At 40.7% G+C, this 12,346-nt stretch overlaps 1 protein-coding gene across 3 annotated transcripts in view; it reads right to left on the bottom strand.

Annotated features, from left to right (window-relative positions):
• Positions 1–5,444: 5,444 nt before the first annotated feature.
• The window catches only part of EGFR (epidermal growth factor receptor), a 148,742-nt gene continuing 141,840 nt past the window's right edge, over positions 5,445–12,346 (bottom strand). For all 3 annotated transcript variants that reach the window (XM_083407008.1, XM_083407009.1, XM_083407010.1), the window contains exon 28: positions 5,445–11,998. In XM_083407008.1, the coding sequence (XP_083263134.1) occupies positions 11,622–11,998 (377 nt within the window). In that variant the 3' untranslated portion in view covers positions 5,445–11,621. The remainder of the gene's footprint in view (positions 11,999–12,346) is intronic.

Genomic DNA, 12,346 nt, shown 5'->3' with positions numbered 1-12,346 from the left:
AGTAATGACAACAGGAAAATAGAAGCCTTTGATCAGGATTATATGGTTTGCACATGCCAAACCCAGAGGGTACCAACCTGTAGAGCCAGGAACATACATGCAGTTTGATCCCGTTCATATCAACTGAGACGTGTACCTTGCTGAGTTTAATACGCCTTCATTCACAGGATGGTAGAAGTGTAGTCTGATCCCACAAATGTTTGCATCTTCCTATGTTCAACAGGGTTTACTTCCAGATTAGTGTAGTTAGGATTGTAGTCTTAATAAGATCAATTCAGATTATATCTGTAAGCAATGGTGCTTATGGGGGGGGAGAATCTGGCCTGGAGTCATCTTAATGGGCAGTATGTCCACCATCTCCGCTGGCTTGGTCATGTGCATAGAATGGAAGATGGCAGGATCCCCAAGGATACAGTGCTCCACAGGAAGCTGGCTTCAGGCACGAGGCCCACAGGCAGACCAACTCTCTGTGTTACAAAGATGTCTGCAAACATGACACGAAGGCTGGTAGCATCAACCCTTGCCTGGGGACAGTCAGTCAGTCAGGTCATGCATGAATAGCAGTGACCAGAGAAGGAATGATGGCTGGGAGGAGCACAGAGAGAAGAAACACTCATCTTAAGCAGCACACCTGTCTTCATTTGCCCCCGCTGCAATAAAACATCTCTCTCCTGTATTGGTCTTTACAGCAACGGTTTGACTTCATCCTCAAAGGAGTGTTCCTCCACTGATTCCTGAGACAGACTGACGGATGCCAACAACTAATGGGCAGAAATCAGCTGGGGAAGCTTTTCACAGCACTGAGACAGACCTGATCTCATGTTAATGTGTGCGCATTAACGGTACTTCTATTAAAAGTACAGGCTGGTTGAAAATCTGCGCTTCTAAAAAAGCTTTATTTTGGATAAATGAGATATTAAGTTCTCAGGGATTTATAGTATGCTGCCTCTTGTTTTGCTACATAATAATGAAATCAAAGATTTAATATTGAACTGGTTGCTTATTCTGATAAATAGCAGTTACTGTAAGACAGAAATGATGTAGTTGGTCAAGGGAGCTGTGGACCCAAAACGGTTGAACATCTCTGGGATAAGCAATACTTTAGAAGAGGGAGATATCCCCAGATCCTGGGGGAGAGAACAGTGTCTCTTTGACTCCAGTGCAATTAGCTCCCCTTCAGAGTAAGCAGGGGGGCATCTCAAGGGCAGGGATACAAGGCTCCAGGGACGTGAATCATCTTAAGGCAAGTGGATCCTTGAGTCTCCCTGCACTTCTGTGGAGCGTACCTTCCTCCACTGCGTGCAACTGGGTGCAAGCCTCCCCTCACCCTCCTCCTGCCCCCCAGGGATTGCAGGGCTTTTGAGTAAACCAAACCAGAAGGGCTTGTTTATTTTTGATATGGATTACATATGATTATCTCTGTGACACCTGATTTGAAAACATTGTGCTAATATTAATTTCTGCAGCTTGGTTCAAATTCCAGAAAGCTTTCATAGTATCTGCTTACATCTTTTGACTCTCACCGATAACAAATTTGTGCTTTCTAGACATGCCTTTAGCCACCAATGTATATCTGATGAGAACCAACTTTCAGAAGACTTAATGACTGATTATGTGGTCTTTGTGACTAGCGGGGTGCCACAGGGTTCTGTCTTGGGCCCGGTCTTATTCAACATCTTTATCAACGACTTGGATGATGGACTCAAGGGCATCCTGATCAAATTTGCAGATGACACCAAACTGGGAGGGGTGGCTAACACCCCAGAAGACAGGATCACACTTCAAAACGACCTTGACAGATTAGAGAACTGGGCCAAAACAAACAAGATGAATTTTAACAGGGAGAAATGTAAAGTATTGCACTTGGGCAAAAAAAATGAGAGGCACAAATACAAGATGGGTGACACCTGGCTTGAGAGCAGTACATGTGAAAAGGATCTAGGAGTCTTGGTTGACCACAAACTTAACATGAGCCAACAGTGTGACGCGGCAGCTAAAAAAGCCAATGCAATTCTGGGCTGCATCAATAGGAGTATAGCATCTAGATCAAGGGAAGTAATAGTGCCACTGTATTCTGCTCTGGTCAGACCTCACCTGGAGTACTGTGTCCAGTTCTGGGCACCACAGTTCAAGAAGGACACTGACAAACTAGAACGTGTACAGAGGAGGGCAACCAAAATGGTCAAAGGCCTGGAAACAATGCCTTATGAGGATCGGCTAAGGGAGCTGGGCATGTTTAGCCTGGAGAAGAGGAGGTTAAGGGGTGATATGATAGCCATGTTCAAATATATAAAAGGATGTCACCTAGAGGAGGGAGAAAGGTTGTTTTCTGCTGCTCCAGAGAAGCGGACACGGAGCAATGGATCCAAACTACAAGGAAGAAGATTCCACCTAAACATTAGGAAGAACTTCCTGACAGTAAGAGCTGTTCGACAGTGGAATTTGCTGCCAAGGAGTGTGGTGGAGTCTCCTTCTTTGGAGGTCTTTAAGCAGAGGCTTGACAACCATATGTCAGGAGTGCTCTGATGGTGTTTCCTGCTTGGCAGGGGGTTGGACTCGATGACCCTTGTGGTCTCTTCCAACTCTATGATTCTATGATTCTATGAGAGATGTACCACAGAGATCTACCAAAATGCTTGTAGCACAGCCAGAGTCACACAGTGTCTTCAGTATGCCTTCTGAGGCTGCCAGTTCACATGACAGATCTGTTGTAATCTACTTGACCATCAAGAAACATTTATTTTGGAAACCTGCTGGCTTAATAGGGTATTTGTTTTTATGGGCTGGAAGCCTCAGGGTAGAGGGATCATAGAAACATCCACTGGAAACAGATTTTGTGTTCAAGACCAGACTGAACTAAATTGCTTGAGTTTATTGGAAGCTAGATTTCTGTGCAGAAGCTCTCCTTCTTGCACCTCTACGTATTTGGACTTGGGATAGAGCTTTGAGCAGTTTAACATTTGTAAAAGTCAGATAAAATAGGCAATAGGAAGCACTGACTTTTTTGTTTCCTGGTTCACGTGCCCTTTGTGTGACAATACAGGTTCATCAAATAGCAAACACACAGGTGCAGCTTAATGAGCCACTCTGACCATTGTTGGAAATCAAGCTGCACAAAACCTTGTGACAGAATACTAACCTAAGGGACGAACTACAGGCCTGGGGGGGGGGGGGAGGCAGGAGGACAGGGGGGCAGACACTATCAGAATTAGGAATGTGGCAAGTGGGAAAGACTTTTAACCCTTGTTCCGATACATTTGCCCCCTTAAAGCTGCTATTTGCTGCAGGTAAAATGTTGCTATTAGCAAATAGAAACCTCAAGATGGGATTTTGGGGTGGGGTGGGGAAAGGGTTAAATCCCACTTCCCACATGTCTTAGTTGCAATCCTGGATCACTCACACAAGCTGCTTTTAAAAACAACAACCAACAACCCTAGACACATGAAATACAGTTACCCATTTTATTTCACCTGAAGAGTAGCTCTAATAAGATAGTATTGCTAAAGCAATATTCTTTTTTAATATTTTATTTTCCAGTTTTTAATTTTTATAAGACATTCAATACAAATATCTCATTTGACTTCCCTCCCCCCTTTAATGATTCCTTCAGTTATAATTTTCTTCCTGCTTCTCCTCAACAGACCATTTTCATTTACTCTATCACTTTTTCCAGTGCTTTTTTTCTGGGGGGATGCAGGGGTACACATACCCCTAAATATTTTGTGAATCTAAGTTCGGCCTCATTGAGGGGCAGTATTTCAATATGAGTAGGAAAATGAGAGTACCCTTAAAATTTTTTAGGGAAAAAAAAGCACTGACTCTTTCTTAGTCAATAGTTTCAACTACGAGTTTTAAGATAATCTTGCTAATGAATTTAATTGTTTACAATAACTTTTCAAATAATTTGCATATTTCCCCCATTTTTTGTTGAAAGTTGTTTCTTCTTGGTTTCTGATTCTCCCAGTGAGTTTTGCCATTTCAGCATAGTCCACCAGTTTTATCAGCCACTCTTCCTTGGTTGGAACTATATCTTCCTTCCATTTCTGGAACAATATTCTATTTTTTTTAAAAATATAATTTTTATTAACCGACCAATCAAATCAAATCAAATCACATCACATAAATTCCAAATTACAAAGCCGAATTTTAAATTTTTGTTGAGGGGACCCATATTTCAAGTTTCGAAGGGGGATTCCGATCATCTTCTTGCTGCTGCGTTCATATCCAAATCAGTCCAGATAAAGTTCATAATTCTATCCAGTCTTATCTTGCTGTTTTCACATCTCATCTTGTTCGTACATTTTTCCTTTTTCCTTTATGCTCAAATTCGGGGGTGGTATAGGGCACAGCAGGCAAGGGCAGCCCCCCCCCCAATCCCTGGGGGGGGGGGTAGGGAGGCTATTTACTCCCTGTGGATCTGAGAGATGTTATTGTCAGCCATCTTCTGATGCGCCCCTAGTGGCCACTTTCTGGAACAATATTCTAAACCAGCATCCTGCAACCTGGTCTCCATCTGAACTACACCTCCCATCAGCTCTGGGTGTTCTGGCTGTGGCTGTTGGGAGTTTGTGGTCCAAAACATCTGGAAGCCACCAGGTTGGGGAAGGCTGTTATAAAACCTTGTGGCCTCTTAAAAAATTCAGTCCTTTCCAGGCCACCTTCTAGAAGCCAAATCCCAGTGGTGCAAAGTGGTTGGAACAATAACACACATTTCATCTTTGTACTAGTTTTGGTACACACAGTCCTTGCCCAGGCAAACAAAATGATATGCAGTAATAAAAAGATACAAATTAAGTAACCGCAGAAAGGAAGTCGAAGGAAATGAAAATTGAAGTTGTAGAGACTTTGTTTTTCATGTTAAAATATTTGTAAATTGTGAAAATGAAGAATAAAATTCATTACAGAAAAGATCTAGTACTGTTAATAGCTAAAGCAGGAGTGACTGATACACTGCAGCTGAAGAAGGCCTCTGGCATCCCAAAGACTGAGACTCATACCGGAGGCTCAGCAGGACGTAAGAGATTCTCTGGGCCTACTAGCTCTTTAAAAACTCTACTAACTCTAGGGAGTAGGATTGGCCATCTAGTCCAGAAGGCCAAAGGGTTGTTGAGTGAAAGAAGCCAGAAGAGAAAACATTATCCACTTGGTTGCTGCTGTGGCAACAAGGAGAGGTTAGTTTCATTTGTTCATCTCCCTTCCACCTCATAGTGCAGGCTGCTCCCTTGTCAGCACATATGTATACCATGCAAAGACTTAAAATAATAATAATAATAATAATAATAATAATAATAATAATAATAATAATAATATAAATAAATAAATCAACCAGAGCAACAGGGTGGTGATTACTCTGGGGGCATCAGTAACATAAATGACTAGTGGCCCAGTCTCCAACAGTGCTCTTCATTCATACATCTAAATATAAAATAAACAATACGTAGGAGGATTATTTCAAGGCTTTATTTAAGTAAAATGGCCATGCTTCAAAAACACATTACAGTCATGTTTGAAAAGAAGGAATATGATTTAAGACTACATTGTGTATTACATAAAAACAATCATGATAGCTTATGCTGCCTCCATCTTGGAAAGGAGGGTCTAAAAGAAAACTTTATAAAGTGCCTATTTATCTTTGTACAAAGTTCACCTATCAAAGAATTTTCAAAAATAGACCAGTTCTACATGGCAGGGACTTACCCAGAGAGCACATTCACTTCATGAATGCATTTCTAGATCTAATTGGTTTAACAGTCATTCCCTCTTCCCAGAGAACCCTAGGGATTGCAGTTCTGTGCTAGGAAAGCTGGGAAATGCTGGATACCTCACCATTCTTTGGGCTGGGGAGACTCTGCTCCTAATTATTTAACTAAGATTTTTTTTTTTACCATTTTTGATGGAATATGTTTTATAATTTGACCTAAGTCAATTTTTTCAAAATTTCTAGTTAGCTCCCATGCAGATCCATTTTCAAGAGTCAAAAGGGAAGTCAAAGACCTCTTATCTGCAATTCCAGTCCTTTTTTCCAGGGGGTTCTCAAGGGTACGCAGTCCTGGCATCTCTTTTTGCTGTTAAAAAGTGTGGCACATACTGTAACAACTTCATGGTGAGTACCAGCACTATTTTTCTAGGGAAAAAAGCACTGAGTAATTCCATAAAAGCTTCCGCTTACAAGCCAGTCAGAATATTCCTTTCCCATTGAACACAATACACTATATTACAGTGAGTGATATCACCATACATCCTCAAAAAACAAGAAAAATTAAAAACTATGGAAAATAATTATGTACATCTTATTTCACTGAATATACAAAGTTTTAAAATCAACACTAAAAACAATTTAGCAATACAAAATGTGGCTTTTATTTTTACAACTGTGCTTTCATAAGTAACTTTACAATGCTCATGTAGACATGTGCCCCAGTAATCCTGCATTACCTCCATGTATTTCAGTGGAATAGTTATTGGTGGTTTGAACCCTATACCTAAAGATACACTACTGAATATAATCTATATTATTCCCTACATAAAGCTGATCGCAACTTCACTGAACTAATACAAATATGGGACTAGTTCCACAGGATCTTTAATACACCCATGCCCCAGTTTGCCTCTTTATCATGAGCAGACAGGACTGGCCCACCCATGAGGCAAGGTGAGGCGACCGGCTTGGGCAGCAGGGTCCACCGGGGCAGCAGATTCAGCCTCCAAGGAATGCCTCACCCGCTGCCTCTTCAGTGCACTCCTCTTCAACCATCAGGTAAGGCTGATTTGGCCTCCCTCTGTACCCAAAGTAGAGGTTCACTCATCCCTCATTCCCTGGTGTGTGGGGCACCATTTTGTGGTTCACCTCAGGTGCCAAAATGTTTTGGGCCAGCCCTGTAAGTAGAGACTCTGGATGAGGATGTGGCCCCTATTCTCATAGAGACATGTATGGGGCTTAGATGAGCATCACCATGCAGACACTCACCCAAATCTGCTTCTGTGCCAGGGCTGGCCCCATACATTTTGCTGCCTGAGGTGAAGGACAAGGTGTTGCTCTACCCATTCCATGTACAGAAGCTGACCAGACAAGCAGCTGACCCTTACTTGAGCAGTGGTGTCAGGAGAGCACCCTCTGCTGCATGGGAGGCCAAAAGGCTAGTCAGTGGCCACATGACAAGCCATATGGCACTGATAGATCTGTCCTCTGAATAACTAACAAATGTTCCATTTTCTCGCCATCTGCTGCCTGAAGTGCCACCTCACTCTGCCTAATGGCAGGCCCAGCTCTATTATGTATGCACGTCTCCCTTTTCTCAAAGTGATACACAGCTTTGACCTTGTATTGTTCACAGTAAATCAATTCAAGACTCAATGGATGCAGCGAGATGAAAATTAGGTATTTCCTGACTACTAAGATGCTGTAAGTGATGATGCACAAAGCATTTCTCATGTGCTTCAAATGGGGCTTGAATGGAAGATACATTGGTCGTTTGTGTACTAGATGATATACTATAATTGCACAATTCTAGATCCAGGGACTGGGGATAGGTAGAAATCTGATTCTAGAAGCTTTCAAGATTCATTGTTTGGCTAACACAAAATTAGCCAAACCATGTATCAAATTGGTGTTTTGTTTGTTTTTTAAAAAACAGCTGTGTTTCATTCTTTTTTATAGAAACTACCTAGGTGTAAGACACATATTCATTACATTTTTCTCTACTTTTATGTGCATAAAGGAAACCAGCCCTGGCAAGGCATCAAAATCCATTTATAGCTTAACATCAGTGGAGACAAACAATCTATGCATTTTAATGGAGTTTTGCCACCAGTTTTGGATCCCGGATACTGAAAAGACAGAAGAGTTCAGTCTGTCTTACTCCCGTACAATTCCAACTGAAACGGAACAGTGCTTATCAAACCCTTTATTTGTACTAACATTTAGTTTTGCAAGAGAGTCTTACACACGTTAGCAAATTATGCTGTGTCATAGAGAAATTCTTATTGCTCAAATGGGAAATCCCAAATAGAACTTGTGGGACACAAATTAACGACAAAAAAGTGAAAGTGTATGCGTGCATATATGTAGATTCCAAACTAGATGTGGTATATAATGCAGAAACAGGTATAAGAGCAGTCATATTTCACTATGCCATCCATTATCAAAATATTTAAAAGTAAAGCTAACAACAACAGCTCAAATAAATGGGCCTTGTTACTTGAATATGCCTGCAATCCTATGCATGTCTACTCAAAAGTCAGTCCTCTGTTGAATTCAATGGGATCTGTTCTCAGGAAAATGAATATAGCATTGAGGCCTATAGCATCCCCCTGGTTATCTGCCGACTGGTCATATTTTAATGCTAAAATATATATTCAGCCAGTCCTTAGATATTAAAAATACTCGTTTTAATGAGAGTTTGTTTTGTCCCAAGAACACCTGGATTCACTATTAAGTAAGAACGTATGAAAATAGTGATGAATGTTATTTTATTTAAAACAAGAAAATTAGACATTATCTTTGGTCCTAAGAATTCTATATCCTAGAAAGTCAGGTGCTGGAACAACAACAACAACAAAACCCCAAAAAGCAAAGGAAGTGAAAAATATTGGGGAAATAAAATATGAAATGAGTTTTCAGTAGGAAAAAAAAATCACAAATTCATGGTGATTTAAGATTATTATAAAACTTTTTAAGTGCTACCCCAACAGTGAAATTTTTATAAAGTTCACAAAAATTTTACTACACATTTTGACAAGAATGAGGAGGTGCAAAAAGAAAAGACAATGCTCACTTGTCCCACCTAAAATATTTTCTCACAGAGAAATGTAAATCATAGAAAAATTAGAGCAATGTTACCAACAGCTGACATTGAAGAGGTAGGTAGCCGTTTTGTGCTATTGCCTGTACAGAACTTCTAGGTCTCAAAAATGAAATGCTTGTCAGGAAATGCAAAGGGTCTTGCACTGCTGCCGTCACCATGTACTGTGTATCTAAAAACACCTTTGGTGCAGGAATTAATTCGAGATTCCAGTGTAGGAATCATTGCACATGACCAGCACATATGTGGTTTTTTTATGCTGCATAATGTTCTGGTGCACACACGGAAGACATCTCAACTACCTGCAAAACTTAACTGCTTTCATTCAACTGGTATAGTTGGTGCATGTGTGCTATGCAAGTTGCATGTGTGCTATGCAAGTTATTGCAATAAGCAGAGCCTTGCTCCAGTGGTGTGGGAGAAAGTGGGGAGTGGTGCCCCTAAATGCCACTGACATAGAAGCCCAAACTAACGTGGGAACAGAAGACAGGTCAGCTATTTATACAATGGCCCTGGCCTAGGTTCCCTGAAGGATAAACGCTGGTGCAGCCGGGAGGGGGGGTATGGAAGAGCCATTATAGCTCCAAAACTCCAATGGGAGTGGAAGGAGGATGGCACATTGCAAATGAACTGTTGTGAACAATAACTTTGTCCAATAACCTGGACTTTAGTTTAGCATTGAAGAGTAATCTCAAGGCCCAGGGCCTAACCAACTACTATGCAGAACAAATGTGATTTCTTCATGTATTTACTCTTTTTAGGAAATAAATTGACAATTTGATAAAACAGAAGTAATAAGGAATTAAATTATATATCTGGTGTGTGTGTGTGTGTGTGTGTGTGTTTTCCAGTTCAGCAGTGGAATGGTCTACGCTGGGAGGTTGTGGATTCTCCTTCCTTGGAGGTTTTTAAGGAGAGGTTGGGTGACCATCTGTCGTGGATGCTTTAGCTGAGATTCCTGTATTGCAGGGGGTTGGAGTAGATGACCCCTGGGGTCCCTTCCAACTCTAGAATTATATGATTCTATGATAAATGATTTTAAAGGCTGTGAGTTTAGGTGGATTTTTAAATATAAACATGAGATACCTCAGTGGATCTAATCAAATCAGAAGCCAAAGTCAATTTAATTGAAACGCGGCCTGAGGAATTGTATGATGGAATGAAGGTAGGTGGGTCAGAATCAGTGCACATTTTTGAACAGCATTACAGTATCGTAGGTTCAAAGGAAATGGCTTGAGTCTGCTTACTATTATGACTGTTGCTCTACTTTTAATAACAGAGACACAATTTTAAGCTACTGTACATGAAGCGTTCTCATTTATGGACCGTATTGCATCACAACATGAGCCACGTAAGTTATTTTGCATTGAATGGGTCCTACAAGGGCAAGGTGGCTAAAGAAAAACTATCAATAGTTTGTTAATTTCCCTCTCACTTTCAATGAAAATTTGTTGTCATCATATTATATGAGTTTGGGGCTTGATGAGGGATAGCAGAACAATGAAAGCTACTTCTTGAAACACCTTCCATGTGTAACTGGAAAAAGGTAATTTCAATTTCAAAATCAGCTTGGCTGCTGATTTGGGGCTGCACTGCAGAAGGTGAAAATGAATCCACAAGTTTATAAGACTAATAGTACTTTCACATATAATCAGTGGATTGGTCTGAAATTCTTGCATTATCAGTGCATTTGTGAGTAAAATTTTGGTGATCAAGTACAGGTGATTAATCCTAAGCCCCTGCTTTCCTAATATAACTGCTGTGCACTAACTGGTGTTTTATTCAAGGAAAAAATCATTGTAGGGCTGTAACTGATTCTCTCTCCACTACTCACACCAGTAAATTAGAACTCAATAGGAACTTCTCCTGCACACACTTCATTTATTAAGGTAAATGGGAGCTTTGCGAAAGTATTAATTCCTATAGGGCTTGTGCAGGAGAACAGTGTGCCCATATTCAGACTACTTCAGCCATATTGCAACCTTTGCATTTCCTCACTGTTTAAATTTATACTAATTGTCTAAATGCCATCAAGGCAGTGAACTGGGAATGTGTTTTGTTTATAAAAAGCACCCCTCCTCATTTAAAGCTTTTTAGTCAAACCTTTAAAACTCATTTTTTATAACTCTAGAGAAAATATTGGAGCCAGAAGACAAAAACCGCCCCCCCCCCGAATGCCATCCACGCCTTTGGTGAGCATTTTAGAGACAGTCTAGTGAGTTCCCAACAGTAGTGGTCAGTTGGCAGTGTGTGCTGTAGGCATGTTCTTTTGCTAAGCTGACCAGGGCTGATCACATTCTCTGCAACCTGTTTTATTTTCTGAGAAATATCTTAAACAGAATCTCCACATTTTCCCCAAGTGCCTTTTTCTTCTCATTTGTATAAGAAAACCCAGACCAGTTTTTCTTTAAATCTTATGACAGACAAGCTTAGGAGACAGCGAAATATCTTGTGTCACCTCTCTCCATCTCAAATGATCCATGTGACATGAATAGTTCAATATCTGGTCTTCTTGATCTCACAAAAGCTCTTAAAAATACCACAAATGTTTACAAAATATAGGCTGTAATCCAATATAGTTTGTAAAGAAAATAAATGAATGCAACAACAATTTCTTGCTTGCTGGATGTTGTCTTTTCTTTCCATATCAAACGTCTTTGATAAAGACAGAAGAAGTCCTAAGCAAACTGGATGAAATCAACTCGCACATACAGAAGGAAAAATGTGCATGTTGGTATGTTGCAGCTGCTCTCATCTGTTTCTGTAGCGGCCAGCAATGTCACCTGCATTTCTGGTGCCACAAGAGGTCTCTTTTGGTAGTCATGCCGAGGCTTGAATGTATTCAACTTTTGGTGCTGCTACCCTGAGATATTCTGGATTCTCAGCTGCAGGAAGCTTAGAGATGCCATTGGCTTTGTTCTCCTTGGGCAAGAAGTCTTGCTGATAATCAGGATTGTCCAGATTTATTTGGTGGTTGGTTGTCTGATCCCAGTAGGGCAAGCTGTTGAAAACTGTGTTAGCAAACGGAGAGAGGCTTGTGTTGAGATATTCAGGGTTGTCCACTCCCGTACTGCGGGAATTCTGATGGTTTGAATCAGCCACAGACTTAGGCTCAAGGGGAAGAGAGAGATTGTTGTAGACTGGATTTTGCACAACAGAAGCAGGTGGTGTTTTGGTCACTAGCTGGTTCACATATTCTGAAAATGGTTGCAAGAGAATTAAGATCGGCAAATGCATGACTTAACAATATCTTCAGTCAAATAAGGAAACAATTTCAAAGAACCAGATATGCCCTTCAGTAGGTGAAAGGCTGACAGAACATTCTGGAGCGTAACCAGAGCTAATCATGTTCATATAGGAGCATGAGGGGAAATTAATCCAGGGACAAGAAAACAAAATTTTCCTGTGGGTATTGCTGTTCTCATGACAAAGCATTTTAGGGAACAAAATGATTCTGTGGCCAAATTGTGATTCAACATATGGGACTGGCAGGATTGACCTAAATCACTTTGCATATAACTGAGCTGTGAGCTCTTTGGATACTC

The sequence above is a fragment of the Podarcis tiliguerta genome (assembly GCF_965153285.1).
Source record: "Podarcis tiliguerta genome assembly, chromosome: 12".
NCBI classification, from domain to species: Eukaryota; Metazoa; Chordata; class Lepidosauria; order Squamata; family Lacertidae; genus Podarcis; species Podarcis tiliguerta.
Note: the sequence above shows the minus strand (reverse complement) of the source record. Positions and strands in the feature narration are given on the sequence as shown.